This window comes from Lampetra fluviatilis, chromosome 15 (assembly GCF_964198595.1).
Source record: "Lampetra fluviatilis chromosome 15, kcLamFluv1.1, whole genome shotgun sequence".
Taxonomy (NCBI): Eukaryota; Metazoa; Chordata; class Hyperoartia; order Petromyzontiformes; family Petromyzontidae; genus Lampetra; species Lampetra fluviatilis.
Window position 1 is genome coordinate 11847757 of NC_136289.1, and position 22181 is coordinate 11869937.

General features: G+C 45.9%; 1 protein-coding gene across 3 annotated transcripts in view; it reads right to left on the minus strand.

Moving 5' to 3' along the window:
• Nucleotides 1-10992: 10992 nt before the first annotated feature.
• LOC144936229 (protein diaphanous homolog 2-like) overlaps nt 10993-22181 on the minus strand; it is a 111960-nt gene continuing 100771 nt past the window's right edge. For 2 of the 3 annotated variants that reach the window (XM_078863232.1, XM_078863231.1), the window contains one exon: nt 10993-14518. In XM_078863232.1, coding sequence (XP_078719358.1) covers nt 14259-14518 — 260 coding nt within the window. In that variant the 3' untranslated portion in view covers nt 10993-14258. The remainder of the gene's footprint in view (nt 14519-22181) is intronic. The other variant, XM_078863230.1, reaches the window with a different exon arrangement.

Consider the following 22181-nt stretch of genomic DNA (forward strand, 5'->3'; position numbering starts at 1 on the left):
AAACAAAAAAATACCGACGGTTATCGTCATGTCAGTTGACCGTATGACGTTGTAATTGTACAGTATTTCATACATCGTGTTTCGTATTGTATTGATGTTTTCATGGCCGTCCATGGGGATGGGGTGCAGGGCCCGGGGCAGATCACGCAGTGTAGCCCCTCACCCCAAATGCCTTTAAACTAAACCGGATGCATTACATCAGACACCGTGACATCAAAACGCAGACCCCCCCCCCTCCCCAAAGCGCAGGGGCCCGGGGCAGTCGCCCAGATTCGCAGTGACCCCGACGGACAGCTCTGGACTGCTTGTGTTTGTGTCTTGCTGTACTTCTCGTACGAATGGAGATCGCTCTACCGAAATTCCCTCAACATAAGCCTGCCGTGAGCTGCTTTTTATTATCAGTGTCGCTTTACAATCCAGAGCACCTGGAAGGCATACGTTATCAGCTACACCTGATAAAAACAAAAGTAATTATTTAAATGAGACTAACAAACGGATGACGTTATACAATTGCCTTTCCGCTAATTGCTCCGAATGAGTTTTTTTTTCAATCGCTAATGTAATGCTAAACAGCTATTAATTTACAACTTTCATTACTGAGTTTGTTTTCTCATAATTGCAGTCGGGTAATTAAACAACGACTCAAATAAAACGAGCAAGAATAATCATGTTTTGCAAAAATGGACGATACGATAATCGTGGATCGTACCGTGAGACGTATCGTATGATCCCCATATCGCGGCCACCCGAGTTCCAATAAGCAGCAAAAAAAACACTCCAAACACAATCGTCAAAACACAATGTGACCTTGAAACAGGAAAAAAAAATAGGCGACGTTTCGGGGAATGTTTCTTTTTCATTTAAAGTTGTTAAATGACAAACCGGTAAAGCGGCAGATCAATTCGAAATTCAAGAACCGGTAACCGTTTTAAGTGGGATTTTAAATCCTCTAGGGAGATTTCTCGACTGCTCTGGCTGACATTTCGTCACAAGTCTTGACCATCATCCCTGTGTCATACAAATACAAAGCCCCCCCCCCCCCCAGTATAGCCTCAACAGGCCGTTGGGACGAGTGTTGTTAGCGACCACATATTGAATCCGGCACGGAACACGAGGGGGTGGGTGGCCAGCACCACAAGCGGTCAGCCTTAGTCTCCCCACTGCTGCTGTTTACACACCGCATCAGGTACTCATTTTAAAGCCGAGTCGAGCCAGGGAAAGGCTGTTCCTGTTCAATTGTTCGCCGCTGTTATATTGGTCGTGAGCGGGAACTCGGGGAGCCGGGTTCGTAGCATAGTGCGCTAACCACACAGAAGACAAAGACTCCCCGTATGCCCGAAACAGCTTTTTGGACAAGTGCTGTTAACAAGCACCTACCACTTGTATTCACAAACCCCCCCGTATAGCCAGCCGTAACATTATTTTGGGTTAACGAGCACATATGAAGGCAAACCTACAAATCTCAGGATGACAGCGACAGGGGAAAGAAAAAAAATATTTATAAAATAGGCGACGTTTCTGATAATGGTCGTTTTTCATACACTGGAGTTGTTATATGCACGTCGCCTCTCGGCGAGCGAGTGTGACATTCAAATTCAGTCGACGCGTGCGCTCGCCCTGCCTGCCACGTGGCCACGTGGACAGGCAGAGGGCTTCGTTCCACTCATCCCCCACGCGTGCAGCGAGGAGTGGCGGTGTGTGGGGGGGGAAACGCTTCGCAGCAACATTTCCGTAATGGCAATAACACTTTCATGGCTTTTTAACTTCATTTAATCTATTAAATAACTTCCCATTAGCCACGCTCGTTACCGTCCACCACCGACAGTCGTCATTAAGCGGCGGAAAGTTTGTCTCGCCCGGACTGGAGTTAATGTCATCCGCGGACAACACACAGACCTACACAGACAAAGATCCCCCATATAGCCTTAACAGACTGTAGGGGCAAGTGCTGTTAGCGAGCATCTGAAGGCCGGAACGGTACACAAGGGGGTGGGTGGCCAGCACCACGCCCGACCGCCTTTGTCTCCCCAGTGGCAATGTTTACACACCGCACCAGCTACTCATTTGAGGCTGAGTCGACCTAGGGGAGGCCGGGACCGGTTCAGATAATCGTCACTGGTGTTGGCCGTGAGCGGGAATCGAACCAGGGTCGCCAGGTTCGTAGTGGAGCGCGCTAACCGCTACACTACCGCTCCTCACACACACAACTACACAACAACAACAACCGCCATTCGCCACTAAGTGGCGGTGACGTCACCACGACGCTTGTGCCAGGCCATGTGCACCTTGAGGCCACGTGAAGTGTCGAACGCCCGCTGGCAGGAGGTCACGGGGCAGACCCAGGTGCCACGGGTCGACTGACCGAGATGACTGGCTGATGCACCACCTGTGCCCCCTACTGTACCAACTTGCTGTGCTTTAGGCACCCGGCGCTCCGCTCGTTGTTGTGAGCGTCGCTCCTCCGCCCTCCGTTGTTGTTGGAGGGCGACTGCCTCCAACTGCCCAGTAGCGTCCTTCACGAGCCTCCTCCACTGAGGCCGATCTTGACACCGCTGGTACCAGTCATCGGCAAGTCCACTCAGCTCCACGTCCTCCTGCACCACGTCACTCCATCTCTTCTCTAGCCCGTGCCGCGCCCGTTTAGCCCCCTCGATCCGGCCGAACACACACCGAAATAGACACACGGGGGGGGGGGAGGGGGGACACACACACGTGTACACCGCACGCGATGCACTCGAGCACGAAGGCATTCACTCACGCACGTGTGCGCCCGAACGCATACACGTGGACACGCACGCACAACCATGCAGGTATGTACACATGCAGACACAAGCACGCACGCGTACACAAATAACACCCCGCATACCCTCAACAGACTGTCGGAGCAAGTGATGTTAGCGAGCAACTACGAAGGCCGCTGCATGGCACGTACACACGATGGGGTGGGTGGCCAGTACCACACCCGATGTTTTACACACCGCATCCAGGTACTCATTTGAGGCTGAGTCGACCTAGGGGAATCCCAACACGGCTCGCCGGGTTCGTAGCGCAGCGCGCTAACCGTTACACTACCGCCCTCCGCGCGCACGCACACAGGCACTCAATCACGCACGCGTACACTCATGCTCGCACACTCGACCGCCGTTCATCACGAAGTGGCGGTGACATCACCACGGCGCTTGTGCCAGGATAGGTGCACTTTGAGGCCGTGTGAAATGACGAAGGCTCGCTGCTGATATACGCGAGGTGCCACTGGGGTTTCACTGACCGAAATGACTGGAACGGCCTGTGTGGGGTCCCGCCCTCCCGTGCCAACTTGGTGCGTCTTAGCCGCTCGACGCTCCTCTCGTCTATGAGCGTTGCTCGTCTGCCCTTCGCTGCTGCTGCTACTGTTGTTGGAGAGCGACTGCCTCCAACTGCACAGAAGCGTTTCCTTCACAGACGCCGATCTTGAACACCGCTAGTAGCAGTCATCTCCAAGTCCACTCAGCTCCACATCCTTCGGTGCCACGTCAGCCCATCTCTTCTTTAGCCCGTACCGTGCTCATTTACCCCCCTCTATCCGGCCAAACAAAAGCTGTTTGTGCATGCGGGCTACATGACCCAGCCAACGCACCCTCGCCTGCCGGAGGAGCTAACCGATGGGACCGTGTCCAGATCTTTCAAGGATCTGTGAGCTCACACAATCCAGTCTGGTTAAACCCATGATGGATCGTAGGCAGGCCAGCCTGCATGTTTCGAATCGGCGCAGATGTTCCTTTAGACGGCTCCACATTTCGCAAGCAGAGAGTAGGCAGGGCTTAACTATGACCGAGAAGACCCGGGTCTGTCCCGTGACCTCCTGCCAGCGAGCCTTCGATACTTCACGTGGCCTGAAGGTACACCTAGCCAGGCACAAGAGCCGTGATCACGGGTAGCGCGCTGCGCGACGAACCATGGGCAACCCCTAGGTAGACTCATCCTCAAATGGGTACCTGGTGCAATATGTAAACTTCGCCAAGAGGGCGACAAAGGCGGCCGGGCGTGGTGCTGGCCACCCACCCCCTCGTGTGCCGCGCCGGCCTTTCATAGGTGCTCGCGAACAGCACTTGCCCCTACAACCTGTTACGGCTACACGGGGGACCTTTATCATTTGTAGGCAGATGAGTGTGTGCGAGCAGGAGGTGACCCCACTCCACCTTCCACTGATTTTTACCAATAACCACGGCGCTTGTGCTGGAGGCACCGAGGGCGTGGAGCGGAAGGGCGATCCTGAAGTCTTCTGACCAAACCCTATTTTGGTGGAGCCAAGGGACTGTCACCCCCCCACACCCCCCCATCTCGGAATACATCTAAACAACACGCAACACGTGGAATGCCCGAACGCACGCACGCACTCAAGCACGAACGCCACACACTCACGCACCCAATGCAAGCACGTGTACACCGTACACTGGGGCACGTGTACACCCTACACTGCGGGCACGTGTACCCGGCACGCACTCACGCAACGTATACACCGAAAGGCACCGCGCGGCGCACAGCAGCGGTGACGGCGCTGTTATGCCAGCCGCTCCTTCTCCCCGGAGGGAGAGTTTACGATAATTGATGAGGCCATGGAAAGGAGCGACTGCGCGGAGCAGGGAGATTGGATGCCCCGATGCAATGCACCGTTATGAGGTGTGGGCGGGCAGGTCACGCCAAGGGAAGGGCACAGAACGCGAGGCGTAGCCTCGACGCAGGCGTGGCGCGCACGACAACTCTCCTCTCTGGCTCTCCCTCGCAACCTACTTTGCATCAACGCTGAAATCAATTTCACTTCTGTGCGCGCATTTTCATATTACAGACGCGACCTGATTTTTTTTTCCTCTTCCGTGGCACGAGCATATTTGAGTGTTGTTGTCTGCTGCAACCTCAGCGTTGTTGCTTCTACAACCTCAGTGCTATTAGCTGCTGCAACCTCAGTGTTGTTGCTGCTGCAACCTCAGTGTTGTTGCCTGCAACAACCTCAGTGTTGTTGCCTGCTGCAACCTCAGTGTTGTTGCCTGCAACAACCTCAGTGTTGTTGCCTGCTGCAACCTCAGTGTTGTTGCCTGCAACAACCTCAGTGTCGTTGCCTGCTGCAGCCTCAGTGTCGTTGCCTGCAACAACCTCAGCGTTGTTGCCTGCTGCAACCTCAGTGTTGTTGCCTGCAACAACCTCAGTGTCGTTGCCTGCTGCAACCTCAGTGTTCTTGCTGCTGCAACCTCAGTGTCGTTGCCTGCTGCAACCTCAGTGTCGTTGCCTGCTGCAACCTCAGTGTCGTTGCTGCTGCAACCTCAGTGTTGTTGCTGCTGCAACCTCAGTGTCGTTGCCTGCTGCAACCTCAGTGTTGTTGCTGCTGCAACCTCAGTGTCGTTGCCTGCAACAACCTCAGTGCTATTGCCTGCTGCAGCATAGCCCAGTGGAGTCGGCAACCTGCAGCTCAGGAGCCGCTTGTGGCTTCTTTCAGGGCTGCTCCGTGCCCGTTATTTATTAAGGACCCTCCCGTCTCGGATTCACCACCAGCATTGCGGCTCCTGAAATATTGAGGTTGTTTATATATATACCGAATTTCAGAGTGTTTTGGTTGCTAAACCCCTGGTATATCCGTATAGCAGGCAGACCTTCTCTATATGTCCGCGCTAGTCGGTGTTATGACATGTCCAGTGGCTTGCGTGCCTACAAAGATCTGCTTCTTAATTGTGGTCAAACTCTTCCCGAGTGTGTGTGTGTTCAGGTGTGTTGCCTTCATAGGCGCTCGCTAACAGCACTTGCTCTCACACGTGTAAAAGACTACGCTGGAATCTTCGTCTTGTAGCATCGCAATTAGGACGTTCACACGACGATATGTGAAGGTGCAGCACTGCGATTACTCGAAGAGCCTCCACAGGATGGAGCTCTCTAGATTGTCAATCTCGGGGGCATTTGGCCTACTCGTTCACGCTGGCCAGACATCGCAGAGGGGGCGAGATAGCCAAACCGGACACCACTATTGGCGATGTGCCCGCTTCTATTTCTGGGTGGAAAAGGAGAGAGATTCAGAAAAATGTCCCATTTCAAACGCTGCGTCGGGAAATCGGATCGAATCGGCAACCTCTGGATTTCAAGTTCAGTATACGAACCATTACGTGTGCATCGATCTATCGATATATATAGCCCATTACCATTACACAGCGGCAGCATCGTGAACACAATACTAATATCAAACGCTTTCCACACGCAGTTTTAAGACGATTCAAAACGCGAGCCAAAATATTCTATTCATGAACGAGATGTAAAGCGATACGGCAAACAGTAAAAAAAAGAATTTTTTGGGGGGGGGGGGGGGAAATTTCACGTGCTCGAACCAAGAATCCGAAACAAAGAGCCTGGGGACTTGCGATGCCGCATGCGTAATGAGCCGATCGCAGGGAATGCATAATGCGGCCCTGGAAAGCCCAAGTCACAATGTGCCCCTGACAAAACGTCTGAGCCATCTTTGTGGTGGAGTTTGTGGCAGGTCAAAGGCCTTGTCCAAGCACAATTTTGTCTCGCAGCCAGACACAGTGTAAACTGAAGGTCGCCTGCTCGTTAGGGTTAGGGGTGTGTGTGTGGGGGGGGGGGTAGATGGAGGGCCGGAGATAAAAAGTTTGCAGTAAAAGGAGGGGAGGGGAGGTGTGTGCTTGCTGTATAAATGCGCTCCATTGGAGTCTTTTCATGCACCATGCCGGTGTCCTGCCGTTGAGTTGTTAGCTTGGGGTTTGTGCTTTTTAGCCTGCCGACCAGGCAGCTAGCTCGAGGGAATATGGGCGCACTGTGATAGATGATCGTTGCAGCGAGGAGCTGGCGTGTGTGTGTATGTGAGAGGTTGGGGGGGGGGGATACTAAATCAAACTCTTGTTTTTAAGGGACTCTATTCAACGGCGGTAGGCTCCACGCTGAGCACATCCCCCGACGCGTCTGACAGATGCTTGCCCGGGCAGGCAGGACAATGGGCTGGGTCGCTAGGGAGTTGAGCGGTAGGGAGGAGGCGATGAAGGAAAGAGAGGGAGTATGGGTGGAAACATTCTCGCCAGCGTAGCTTATAAAACTACTCGGCATGGAGCATTCAAAATTTAAAAAGTGCTTTTACAGCTTCCCCCACAGCAAATCAAGAACAGCAAGCAAGCTCGCCAGTAGTGCAGACAATATTTTCACTATACGCAGCATATCGGGCGCATCCTTCACCGTATAGTGCCATCGGGGCACAATCACCATTGAGTATAGGGCATGGCCATGTGGTTGGAGGCTACGACTTTTCACGAGAGCCCAAAACTCCAGTGTCCCACACAAATGCAGCACATTGCTCTCTGTCGACGGCAGCCCCTATCAGTCAACTGGGTCCGCACGTGGCCCAGCCATACATCATCACGGAGGAGGGCGGCTCGAAGAGAAACGGGACCTTTATCACAGCATTGGCAAAAGTGTCACCTCTTCCCACCCCCATATCTCGTAACCTCACAATTCCCAGAGGAATTTAGTACAATATAATGTACAGAAAGGCGATGCCATCCCGTTATTAACCCACCTGACGTTTGGGACTATACAAGGCTGACATGAACTATTTTACAACGGTATTCCCTGGCTCTCCGGCAATTCCCAATCGGTCTTCTTCCCACCAAGTGAATCCCTGATGTACCTCCCAATGCCATGAATGATGTTAAACAATCCTAGAGCATAGTTGTTCATAATGACAAATATTCCTTTTTATTGCAGACAGATGGGCACTCTGTAGAACATTGAGCACAATCGCCTTCAGAGTTTACAGTTTCAAACTTCTGGGAAAATAAGTTACATATACAATTAATGACGGCCATGCGCACACGAGTGGTTGTATTGTTGGCTTAATTCTGGAACAAAGGGTGGCTCCGAAATGGAAGGCAATGCCCACATTAGCACCTAAAAATACACCCTACAATTATTTTGTTTAATTGAACAGAAACATCATAATAATAGCATGTCAGCAGTAAGCGCCTTTCAAGGCAGTTAGATCACGGATGGATACCTATGAAAAGAGTGCTACAAACGGCAAGCGATCTCCACGGTTTAAATGCTTCAAAATCTCATTGATTGCAATTACATTTAAATGCCGGTGCAGAAACTTTAAAGGGCCATTAACCACCTCTGTCACGACGCATTTTCATGTGAAAATGCAGCTGGAACAGAATGCTTTTTTTTCTCTGCGACTTCACGCAATTCATTTGTGACGAAGCCCACAATGCATTCCTAACTAATCTTCAATGGCGCTGAAAATTCTATAAATCCGTGTGCGAGAGAATAGGGACCGTGCTCTGAAAAGAATTAAAAAAAACGCCAACTTCTGACAACCCAGTTTTCCTTAAATTTTGGGAAAACATCTCGCTCATTCACAGCGAAGGCCAACTTCTACCGAGGACAACACGGGCATTCGCTAATAGCCGATCATAATCAGCAGCTACGGTTCGACAAGGGCCCGCCGCGCGTCATTCCGGCGTGGCTGAACTATGCAGCTGCGGGGTAATTTGGTGGCGACGGAGCCGAGCAGAGGCAAACGCAGCCCGGGTAGAAGAGAGCCGACGCGCCATCACTCATCGCCCGGGTCCCATCGTGCGCAGTTAAAAATTCCCCACGACCTCTATAAACTCTATCTATTTTCGATGCGCATGCTTCATTATACGTGAAAATAAAACGCAGTTCCCTTCGCATGCGTTGGCCAGAAAAAAAAAAAGAGGGTGCGCGCGTTTTCTCGCGCCCACTGCATCATGCGCACCCCGTGCGGGTGCGCACGTTTTTTTCCCAGGATGCTACCCCAAAACTCTGACGCGTGGACTCTCACGAGATGATTCCAAGACGACAGTTTTATCAGGTAATGTTGTTAATTTAAGCTCGTATTTATTGCTGTTTCCCACCTCCCCCAACTCCAGCGTAAGGCCGTGGATTTTATTGAGTGCCAGTGGATGAAATGTGCCCCTTGTATATTCCATACAGAATTTAGACAGTGTATGAGAATAAATACAACGTTGCTTCACCGACAAGTATTCCTCCTCCTATATTGGCATATGCACTTCATGAGAGTTCTGGACAGTGCTATGTGGACACTGTAGCCACAAATAAATCTCAAAATTACTGGGAGCCGTGACCTGAAAAAAAAACCACGTCATGCCACACGCTAGATTGTGCCACCATGAGGCGCTGCTTATATAATCTGCCCATAAATTTGATTCCATGAAGCTCGATCAGAGCAAGGGAAGGCATTCGCATGGTACTCTGTAGTTACCTTAAACAAGACTTAAAATAAATTAAATGTAATAACCCGCACTACAAAACAGTGAACAAAGTTTTCTCCAAAGAAAGTTAATGTCCGGGCTGGGAACGTTATTTCAGGAGTTAGTGCACAGTGCCTGGGGGCGTGCGAATGCAAATGAGCGGTTACATTTTGGACAGAGTAAAGTTCATTCATCTGGTTCCTGCTGTGCCGAGCGTTTCGACTGAGCAGGGAATCCACACCTGCGTTAATTTAAACGAAACTCCCGAGTGCTAAACTAATTTGGCCAACCTCAGACGAGGCAACCACTTGGCACGCTCAAACACACTCGGAACGAGAAAAGTATTCGCGGAAAAAAGAACCCCAAAGCCTCCGGCAGCCAATGACATGCCGGTGGCTTTTGTAGGTCCGCTCTTGGAACATGTCACGCGTCCACTTGAATGTGACCGCTCCGTGCGAATACGCGCATCCCTGATGTCAAATAATTAAGTCACCTTGAGTCCACACACGTTTCAATAATTCATACGCAACCTTGAGTCATTAAGTGTGCAATTGACACAAATGTTTTTTTGTACAGACTGCGCACGCACGGTCTCAGTGTATTTTGAAAGGCGAGCTGCACGGCCAATGTAGTTGACACACTCTTTCCCCCCTGGTTCTCACCACTCCTTCTCATCTCAAGCTAAACACGTACACATCTGCCAGCGAGACACGTGTGGCCTTCTACAGAGGAAGTAACAGACAGGCGCTGACAGTCGGGATTCAATGAGTGCCCGCGGGGCCGAAGGCCCGAGTGAAGTGACAGAGTGTGCGTACAACAGCCCCATGCAGTCTCATACCTCAACGGCTCCGCCAGCTAAATTAGTGCCACTTCAAATAAAACAATCTGTTCCATGAAGCTCGCTATTTGCACGCCGAGTTTGGGAAAACACTAGTTGTGGTAGTTTGCCCAGAGGTGATGGTGCCATTCGATGGTAATCACGAATCCCGAGGGATTTCTGCTTGCGGCATCTGTTAGCAGTTATGGAATGTCGCAATGATTGAACGGGACTGAAACACAGTTAAATTCTATAAGGGAGTGATGTGCACGAACCATAGGCGAAAAATTGATACATTTGAACAATTTGAACTTGCAATATCATGTTAATGTGCAATTTATATTTTTTAAAGTGATGCGGTATTGAATATTTGTTTTTCTGTTAAATGTATCATTACGGTGCCTTATCCTGGCATTGAGCTCAGACATTGACAGAATTTTAATAACACAAAAGACGGAATGCGTATTACAAATGTCCACGAAGCTCACTTTCATATAATTCAATTTTCCTATTATCGCATGAAACATGTTTATCACATTCATGGCGTGCGTGTCCTCCACTCAATCGGATTACATTCTGAAGACAATGGCTCATTCACCTTGAGTAGCTGGCAGCTTGGTGCACGATTGTTAACCAAATGCAGTGAAGAACACACCATATGCCAAGCCCAGGGCCATTTGGGACATTAAACATGAACCATACATATATAAAAAAAAACAAAAATTAAAACCCAACAAATATTCCGCTTGCCTGCACGGTAAACTTCGAAAATTAAGCGTGTGATGTGACCTACTTGGTGCAGCGTCCTTCTCAATGTGTAACCTCCAAGGTGTAACGTCGCTTGAGGTGGCAGCACGAAGACGTGGCAGGAAGGTCGACTTACGTTAAAAGACTTGAACAAGTATGAAGGAATCAAGGAAACAAAAGAGATCGTTTTATGTACGTTGAACTTCTTTCGCGTCGTATGTTGCCAACCGTGCTATGCGGAGGTGCGGGGGAAAGGACAAACCAAACACAAAAAGCAGTTCTAAAGAAATTCGTTTTCAAATGTATTTCTAACAAAACACACGTGCGATATTTTCACCTACCCTATCTCCCGATGTATCATGTCACTTTTACAAGGCTGCAAATATATAGCTTGACAACCAAGCAAAGCAACCAAGTATTCACTGGCATCAGTACTATACATAAACAACTTGTGAAGAGTATTGTACCATGTCTAAGTCTATAATTATCCACATTTTGCCGTGCTTTATTTTCTAACGTCTCCATTTGGCACTGAATCTGATGCACTTACACCAAAGTCTTCAATTATATGATCCTTATGGCGGTTCCCCAGGGTCCCAAATAATACAACATGGCAGAGGGATTATTTTTTGTTCCTGGGTATTAAGTGTTATTTTCAAATTGCATTTGCCTCAAAAGTATAGAAAATGGCAATTATTCCCCACAAACTTTGCTTTTGTGACCAGGACAGTGATATTTAGAAATGTACCTATATTCAATGAGAAAACGTGTGCATGTGTCATTCCTTCATGTAAAGTCCTGGTCACAAAAGCAAAGTTTGTGGGGAATAACAATAGCCATTTTCTATACTTGAAGCAAATGCAATTAGAAAATAACACTTAATTCCCAGGAACAAAAATCGTGTTACATAATGATATTTTATTTCTGGGACACTATTTTTTCCAGGGTTGTACTTAACTCCGCGACTGGGATACCAATCAATCCGAAATCAGTGCCACTCCGCGATGTCGAAACGCAGCGAGGACGATTGCGCCGAAACCCTGAACGCTCGTACGCACCGTAGTGGTGCATCGTGAGTACAGCTCGTCGAGATGAGTCGATTGCCGCATCGCCGACCATCAACAGACTACAAATTACTGCATCACGGACATTATACGAGAGCCGGGGTAGCTTTGTACCCCGGGGTACCGCCATAAGCTTCATATGTCCAATACACTTTTGCATTTCGTCTCAACCATTGTAATGCACGGCTGCGGTCTAGCCCAGGGGACGACTGCCAGTGGAAAGATGCCCCTCTGCAGCACAAGCTGTAAGCAGCACAGTCCTAAACATGGACATTAGTCAACCAGTAGAGGACAAGGCTGACATCGATTATCCAATTAAGTACGTACATCTTTGAGTATCTAATCAAATTTGGACAATACCGCTACACATGGGCCTATTCTTTTTCGATATAATGTACGAGGATCCGTAAAGTGTGCTGTGAAGCAGACATGTATTTTATGGTTAAAAACACCTGCGGTATTATTAACCAGGGTGGCCACTGGTCTCGAACCAAGAACCACTACAAGCGCAATGCTGAAGATGTAACCCAAGCAAGTTATAACAGTAATTTTGCCAAGGGTGTATGCGTTTTTTAGCTGTTCAACACACGATTGTATCTTTGCTCGTGAGATATGGAAGAACATACGGTGATAACACATCTTATAAGGAGCACCACCATAATACCCTCGAGGGAGATCACTGCAGTGGCACAATTCTTTTACATTTATTTACCCAAAAAAGACTCGCCGAGTCTCAGGGTCATTTCTCAGGAGGGTCCTGCCAAGGAGTATTTTTGTTGTCTTTCTTTAGAATTTGCACCACAACGCCATCCCACAAAGGCCCAACGCTTGCGAATGACTTCAAGGGACATTTGACGTCTACTGCAAAGCAGACATGTGTATTGCTGTAATAATCAGGGTGGCCACTGTCTTCGAGCCGTGAACCTCTTCAACGAGCGACCTACCGCCGGGGCCAAGTCCCTGCCCCCACCCCACCCCCCACGTTAATTCATTGCCACCGCTTGCATGTTACGGGGGGTGAGGGGGTGGGGCGAAGCATCTAAGCAGACTTTCGGTGCTTCCCGACGTATATGCACGCCTTTACAGCACCGAGCAGCTGCACAGTGAGGCATTTGCGACGACTTAACGCTGAACCACAGCCAAGCTGGTGTCCATTCATGTCCATTCTCTCTGGCCACATCACAATGAGCGGGGCACGGCTGAAGCCATTAGATGTTAAAGAGCCCAGCAGCAGAGGGAATTCAAAAAACCCCTAACGATAGCAAACTGTGCCTCCGGACCAAATCACCTCCCCAATCTCACGGGATCTCGGAAGCTAAGCAGAGGTTTGAGCCTGGATATTGTTTGTATGGATGACCCACTATGTATGCCAGGTTGCACTATACATCTATGCTCCCAATTTTCACCTACCCACTGACCAGCGTGAAGTATGGTCAAATAAGGGGTGGCCCATCTACCAGCAGTGTCGCGGTGTCGTACCACATTCCTATTAATAGATGCATTTTCCCGTGACAATTAAGTAAACAAAAACGTGGGTTGTATCTCCGTTTAAATATACAACAAAAAATTGCGAATGAAAGTATCGAGCCACAGTATAAATGCTTATCAATAAACTTCCAAAAGAGTTCATCATGATGGGTTCGTTTTGTGAACATAATTACGTTTGTGAATTTGACCATATGCATACATTCAAAAACCGCATATGTACAACAACAACAACAAATTCAGGGAAAACCAAATTACTTGTGCAGCAAGATTGAAAAAAAAGAACAATGCGTGATATGCAAATGATTCCCTTTAGCAAAAGTGCACATGGCCATCCATGCAAGATAACGGCATGTGGCTCAGCCGGAATAAATTAACACTTGCCAAACATTCGCCGAGTATTAATAATTCATGCTAAATAATGGAAAAAATCCCAGTTGCTAGTATTTAGTTTTTCTTTAAAATCTAAAGTTTCTTTAAAATCATGCTTTTTATTCAAATAAAAAAACCCAGGATGTTTCAAAAGTGTGGAATGTAAAAAAATATTTTCCACAAAACTGTGAAAGCCTTTGCACCCAAGCAACACATATCATTCTATTTATAAACAAAGCTTCTCATATCCCTGAAGATAAAACATCCAAGTCTCTTCAACATGGCTAGATTCCTTATTTATTTTTTGACTGTGACAGGTTTGCAAAACTATGCTCTTTTACATTTCATAAGTCGGCATTATTAATTCAAAGGGCACAAATACATAAGGCAGGGTTGGACAATAATGACAACCTCCGTCGCGCCAATCGGAATATAAAATGACGATTAAAAACATCCTATGCTTTTCTTTAATGCATACACAGCTTAACTATCTATCTCATCCACAAAGCATCACTCTTCAGTTACAGTCACTGCGAGTTCCTCCTCCATTTCCACGTCCGTTGTTTTCGAGTCCTTCTCTACGTCGGGAGGGGTGTCTCCCTCCACGGCCTTGGTCTTCTCCCTCACGGTGGTGGCGGTGGCGGCGGGAGCTCTTCTGTCCCCATCCAGCAGGGCCATCTCCAGGTCACGCGACATGCGGGTACGCGACGGCACATCGGCGCGGCCTCGTGAGCGTGAGCGTTCCTCTCCGGCCGGGCGCCGTGCCTCTGCTGCAAGAAACGAAATGTGAAATATGACGATAAAAAAAGAAGACACAAACTCCAAAGCACTACCAACAAAAAACAAATTCAAATAAAATGCGCAGCCCTGCAATATTTTATCTCACAACGCTGCTGGCATTAAGGCCTCCAGGAGAGGAATGTCTAGAGAGCCGTGTTGGAAGAGGTTTGCAGATCAAGTATGGTCGAACCCATTCATACTGCTGTTAGGACAGAGGTGGGGGGGGGGGGAAGGGCATAGTCGGGAATTAAACTCAGGTCACTGGGTTCCTATCGCAATATCGCTAGCCACTGCGCCACTGCTCCTCTTAGTATGAGTGGAAAGGTATCAATGTCTGCTTGCCCCGATTGTTTTGACTGCTGGGGGTATCGAATGGAACTGGCGAGCTTTGGATTGTCCACTTCGCTAACCGAAACACTTAATGTACCACAGCAGCATCCCACCGATATTATGACACGTGAGATTTGATTAAAGTTTTGTGGGGCGGGGGTTGAAGGTGGTGGAATTAACTTCCTCTAAAATTTCCCTAATGATGATTAGCATCAAAAGTATGAGTAGCTTATAATCCAAATCCTCATGAATATTCACCGAACATGTGGGCCTGGCCCTAAAGTGAACACATTTTGGAAAATTGTGTTTAAACAAGACAACCAGCTGTTAATTATCTAAAATTATGCCGCTCTTGAGATAAGTTTTGTCTGATTACTTCATTAAAATCTGGGTGTCTGCAAATCCACAACAGCGTGTTTTTTTTTGCATGCCACTGCATTTGTGGCCAAATAAACTGTAATGAAAACTTTGAGAATGAAACCTAGGAGGAGCAATATAACATACCCTTATTTATAACGCGAGCTTGCAGCCAAATTGCATTACAGAGCAGTTGAGGTATGTGCTGTGGATTATTTAAAAAGGTTTTTATGACTCACTGCGAACAAACTAGAATGTTCACTGCCAGCCTTCCGTAGGCCTCTGCCAACTCAAATTTGAAGTGTGGGCCAATCAATTAGCGGACTCCCCACGCGAACACCTATAATTGATCTTTTTTTTTTTAAACCCTTAGACAATAAAAAGTTTTCATACCTGTGTAAGGGCTACCATGACGTATACACAATTAGATATAAACGTTATGTAAATCAAAGGGCATTATTAGAGGGTTTTCATTCGTATTGTCATTCGTGCTCCGTTGTAGGAACACTGAGTTATATAACCTTCTGTAATGAAAAGTACCTGTGAGTCTTGGGAGAGGAAGGGAGGCTCACTAATGCATCTGTCCCAGGTGAAGCTGAAAATTACTAATTCCACTTCAGTCCACGTAAAGCTCTGGATTCCTTGATGGGATGGCTTTAATTGTTCAGATAGATCCTAGCTTTTTTTCCCCCCGGTGGCAGGGCCTAATGCTTGCAGTTATTCAATTCCCCATGGGGATATGGAAGCATAACACAAAGGAAGCAATGGAGAGTTTAGCAGGACAGCCGCGTAGCTGAGGAGGCAGAAGCAGTCATTATGGCATTACCTCAAACCACAATTCTCCCACCCCATTATCGGGCTTGGGGTAATTAACATCCCATTTCCGTTACACAATCAAGTAGGGTCCTTATAAATTTGCCAACTTTTTTGTTCTTGTTGCTCCCACTGACATTGAGTTATAAAGGGAAATGTTCAAAGAACGGTTAGAGATTTCACGAGAATCCAAGAGAGAACAAATGCTGAGAGAAATGGAAAAAAACCCCGTAAGCAACTGAAATTTGACAAGACAAAATGCTGCCATTTTAAGATTGTCTTTGAAAATGTCCCAATAATAATTGGGGGTGTGGGGGAAAAAACAAAACACTACTCATATTGCACAGAATTGATTGTATTTGTATGACTATTTGCTCGCACTATTATAGCATAACCAAATTCATACCATTAATATGTCGGTCTGGAAAAAAAAATGTCGTTTGTGGCAAAAAAAAATATGATGATCATGTGCAGTCACTCATGACCTCGCAGAAAATAGTGTCAGAAAATTGTTGCTTGCACTCACTTTAGTCACGCTCAGGTCTGATAGCAGCCTGAAATAGATGAATTGTGGAAATTGCAGCTGGTCTGGTTGGAAGGCACACTCTTGAGACCCAGAGTAAACAGAATCAATTGATCAGGTGTTGGTGGGGGTAGTTCTGTAACTCAATGTGAAGCTTAATCCGAGTGAGTGCTCTGCTTGGTACGATATCCCTCACCTGCTGCTGCTGCTCAATAAGCAGTACGCGATGAAAATGTGCGACCTGCCTTTCTGACGCCAAGTAATCACCAACTCCCCCCCCGCGACCCGCAAAAACGCACCTCACCAATCACCTTCGCCACAAAATAAACATTGATATTGTGGCTATCCATCCTAAAGTATTAATTCAACTGCTTTAGCAACATCGTTATTGTTTTTGTTTAGTCCCTTTGGCTTTCAAATATGTCACTTGAAGTGACATATTTGAAATCTGGGTGAATATCTTGGTCTTTAAGTGGCGCGCTTGTGATTTGTGTTCGCGGTTATCCTTGCAGTGGTTTCTTTGGTCGTTTGCTGAACATTTAAAGGCAAGTGCAGCAGCACGCTACACACCGATGCGGTGCCAAAAAGTTCAAAAGACGCAGTAATAATATAACACGTGACAATCCTGTTGCCAATCACACTGCTGGATGAAGGCCTCAACACACCGTGTCCCGCTGTGGAGGTTGTTTTTACCACGATTCATCATGCCGGTCACGTGCAGCAAGCCATCGACTGGCGACCTCACCTCACCGTACAAACGTCATCAAGCATTGCTTTTGAATTGCCACACACAATAAGGAGGAGAAATGAAGAGGAGAAGAGCAATACGGTGACACCAGAGCACCACTGTTGGCCGTGACCGAGAATCGAACTCAGGTATCTGGATGCGTGGCCAAGTACACTATATACAGTACTACGCTACCACTCCCCCAGCATATAACGAGAGCTTTTATAATAAACTTATTCCCGAAGCAATGTATGATATTTTATGTCTTAGGAAACAGAAACGTACAATGGCGGACATGAATATCATCAGCAGGTAAACACAGGTGTTCTATTGACAGCATATCATACAACCACGATTGAGCTCACCAAAATGTGAATCCGTAATAAGAATAATTTAATGCGGCTTTAGGATGAGCTTCATCTTAGCACCAGGAGGTGAACCAAAGCTTTACCCAGCCCCTTCAGCATTAACATCAAAACTCACAGGCCATTTATTATTTTATTTCTAAAACACAACCGTACTATAAAACAAGTCGAGGACTGCTGATGCAAGGCCTTTTTTGCAATAGCAAGAACTGTTCATATATATTTACACAAATACACACATGTATTAATAAAAACACATTTATATAAATATATACAACCATTTGATTTTTTTCCTACCGTTCCAGTTCGGGCTCATATGTTAAATTTTATTTTATACTAGTTCGAGGGCAAGGTATGGCAAGATTGGCTGGTGCATTCAAATATTTCGTTTCCCCCACGGAAAGATAACCACTATATTCCATCAAAGGTGTGTATACCGTGTGTATATTTCTCTGTAGGGGCACAGCAACTGTGTGGTGACACCTGCTGTATATTTAGAGTTTGCATGTTTTCTCTGTGATTGTGTTGATTTTTCTCCCGAGTCCTCCGGCTTTTGCCGTCCACATGCATCATCGACACGCGTTTATGGTATTTGGCTGCTATGAATTTCCACACGATAAGCCAATTCGTTGAGCTATCATTTGGGGCCACGTCACTTCTGCAAAATAGCTATATAGCTCAGTTGGGCCTTAACTTGTAAAATAAAAAGTTTAGTTTTAGTTTAGTTTAAACACAGTAGCATGCAAAAATTAAGCTCATTGCTGTGTCACGAGCTAGAAGTTAGCCAGATTTAATATTATAGTCGCACAGTACAACTCCCCTTTATCTGGTGGCATGGGGGGGGGGGGCAAACTCTGTGGACTCTATCTGTGATCTAACCAATAACCATTGGGGAACATTAATGAAGAGGAAACCCATAACTTCCAAAGTGTTGTTGCAGCAGCCCTTTGAATCTATTGAGGTGCACCGACATAGAGACCAGAGATAGGCCTTGCATGCTAATGTTGACAAAAAAAAGTGGGCACGTCCCAGAGCTGTGAATTTTTTTTTTCACGTACAACATTTAAACATTTTTTGTACATTTTTTTTGCCCACCTATTCACGTGCAGAAGTGCTAAAAAGGGAAATCAGAGCGTAGCGTAGAGAATGAATGTTGCATGCTCATTCAGCTTGCATCCATATTCCCTTGTATGTAGAAACAGACGTGGGGGTAGGGAGGGGGAATTCGGGGGGCGGGGGATAAACTCCGCCCTTGACCTCATTAATATTCATGAACACCCATGCCTAAGGGGCGGAGCATGAGTCAGTGATGTCGCATGGTCATTAATATTCATCATACCTTGTGTGGTATCATACATATTAATGAGGACAATATGTGGCTTATTATTTTTTTAAGGTTCAGTGGTCATGTTTAAAACTTAAAAGATCCAAAATAAGTTAATTCAGTGGCAAAATGTCATGCGCCAGCCTGATTGTTATATTTGTAAGTAAATGTTGCAGTTGTGCTTCGGATTGTCTGCTGGATTACCAGCTGGTAACATACCCCATGACATTGCAAAATACAATTCATATACACACATGTTTATGAAGATTCATTGTATGAATCCACAACTTTACAAAGTCATGTGAGAATAACATTAGAGTATGAACAATACAAAATTCTACTTTTTAATCAACTAAAAAAATTACTTTCCGTATAAGTGTATATGGCAATTCATGCAGTTTCACATTTTTCACATTATTAAACTTGCACCACGCTGTTATAGAATCAATGATACTGCACAATGAGTAAACATCAATGACTTCTCTATTTTCTAATCCTAAATAGTTTTAATCTTTTTTTTTTAAGTTAAATCACTTCTTATACGAGATAAATAAAGGAGGTTATTATTCTCTCCATAGAATCTCATCACCTTGCCACAATGCCCCCCAAGATCTCTCCCCGAAGGCAAAATAATGCACCTTACCAACAAAGTAGTACGCTGGAATCCATACATTAAAGAATAAAATAATGACATATATAATCGGGCAGTGCTATAAATTAGGTGACCTCAAAGACTAACATTTCTAAGTCATCCTCAATACATTCGGGACATTGTTTTGAAGGTATTTATCTACAGTTAATAAAAAACAGTCCGCTTTATTTGAGTAATCCAATGGTGGTCACTAAATGTGCCATTGCCTTCCCCAGCACGGATGTTAATCTGAGCACGTAAGACACGGTGTTACTTGGAGAATTCTCCCTTACGAAGAAACGTGTGCAAATCGTGTTTTAGGTGAAGTACAGTCCTAATTGGTGCACATATTCGAGTAAAAAACAAACAAACAAAAACATTAGGTTTATACGGATGATTCCCCACATTTGTAAAGTATGTGGAATGTACATCTGAAATCAGGGAAATACCTAGCAGTAACAATTATGAACACAGGCAGCATAGATATATATGTATCAGAGGCTATGAATAAACACAACAGCCAAAAAGAGTAAATATAAATAAACAAATTCCAGCTATCCTCAATCCACGAAGGGCTAGAGAGGCCTCCAAACACTGCGATGGTTATATGGGTTCTGTGACCATATTTCACGACGCCCGTTGCGGGCAGGAGCGGATCTGATATTGTTCGCCACTGAAATTAGCCATGGCCGGAAATTGAACTGTGGTCGCCAGGGTTCATAGCCCAGCAGGCTAACCACTGCATCACCACTTGTACAAAAGTACGAAAGGCACATACAGGGCAGAGAATGTCAAAATGCCACTGGTATGCAGGGTCAGGAAATGAACCGAGGATACTAGAACCATAGTACTGTATAGTACACTAACCACCGTGTCACCATGTTACAATCCATACATGTACATGTGCAGTATATTTCTGTAGACCAAAGCGCAAATGATGAGGCATTTTTGGACTTTGGGTATAATATGGACTTTTGTCATAATGAATTCTCAACACTTAACTCAAGCTTGTGAGCATTTCATATTCACCCAAGGTTTTCGAACGTATACTTCTTTTGGCCTTAATGAGTCTTCACTAATCAGTCATCCCATTCAATTAGAGCACAACAAATGAAGAAGGGACTCGATTTGGCCTGCTCTTTTCAGCTGGACAAGTCTTTCCTGCTGGACACAAGTCTCACCCCAGCACACACGTGATCTACTCACGTGTGATTGCTCACATGGCTTACAGTAAAACAGGTTATAATTGCGACCCAAAATGAACTGAACACATTTAAAATTCAGATTACGATCCAGCAATCTCAAATGTCCCAAGCATTTCAATGTGGCCTATCGGTACAGTCCACGATAACATCCATCAAATATATTGCCGTAATTATATCTCGATACTTTGCATTTCTTGGGGTTCTGCGTCGCTGGCTACCAGCAGACTATATATATTCTTTCCATTCCTGGAAAAATAAACTATTAAAAAGAAGACATGCGTATTTATGTGTTTATAAAATATTGCTTAGCTTGACTTACTTTTCACGCTTTAATATTATCGGTGTAAACTATTGCAGTATGACAATGTTCTTCCGATAATTATTTATCTCTTCACATCTGACTGTAATCAGTTACATTATCACTTCAGTTCCTCAGCCATCAGTTTTACTTACATGTGGATTTAATTCCCAGTTTGGGTCCATTTCACCAAATGTAAAACTAAGCCATGCTGTCACCAAACAATTTAGTCCTACATTCGTCTGACAATAGTCTTGAAGAACACACACAAGGGAAAACCACTTGTAAGAATGCACAATTATTGGCATCTGTTTGTTGACAAACTATTAACAACATGGAAAATGTACACACCATTCTTGAGCTTCAAATGGTCAAACTAATCTTTTTCTATTTCTTTGATCTTCAAACCTGTTCCATTCCAAAACCAAATTGAGTCAGTTGGGCAAACAGCAGGAAAATGTAAACTAAAAAAACGTAATTTTCTATCTTTTGCGGAGAGTTTTTTTTTAATGGCTGCACTTGAATGCTTGGGGTATCAGGAAATCAGTTTTCTGCAACAATCCACCTGCCTTGAGCTGGAGCAGAGAAAAAAACACTTTCAATCTCCAACACAAATAAATCACTTCCAGGGTAGTTGAAAATAACAGGGGTGGAATTTATTTTTCACCGGCCCCTTCCATTTTCATTCCCACTGTTTGAAGGCCATTCCAAAGTCACAGTCAAAATGAGCAAAGACCAGGATTGCTCATTCCTGACTGGCTGTGATGGGATCTGCACTTGACCATTCCTCTTTCAGGCCAAAATCAACATAGATAGTTGAGCCACCATGAAATCATAAACAAAGAGACCATGGCTTCACAGATAAAAAAAAATCAGGCGTCGGTCAGGAAATAACAGTGTCAGAGAGTAATAATGTACTAGCAGCATCTACTGGCAACAAGCGTGCACATCAACAGCAGAAATTACTAACATACCGTACCAGTACATACTGTTCAAATATGAGTCCTTGTTCTTATTATAGTATCTTCATACAAGTTACTTTTTTGGACCATAATGGGGTTAACATTTTACAGGAAAAAC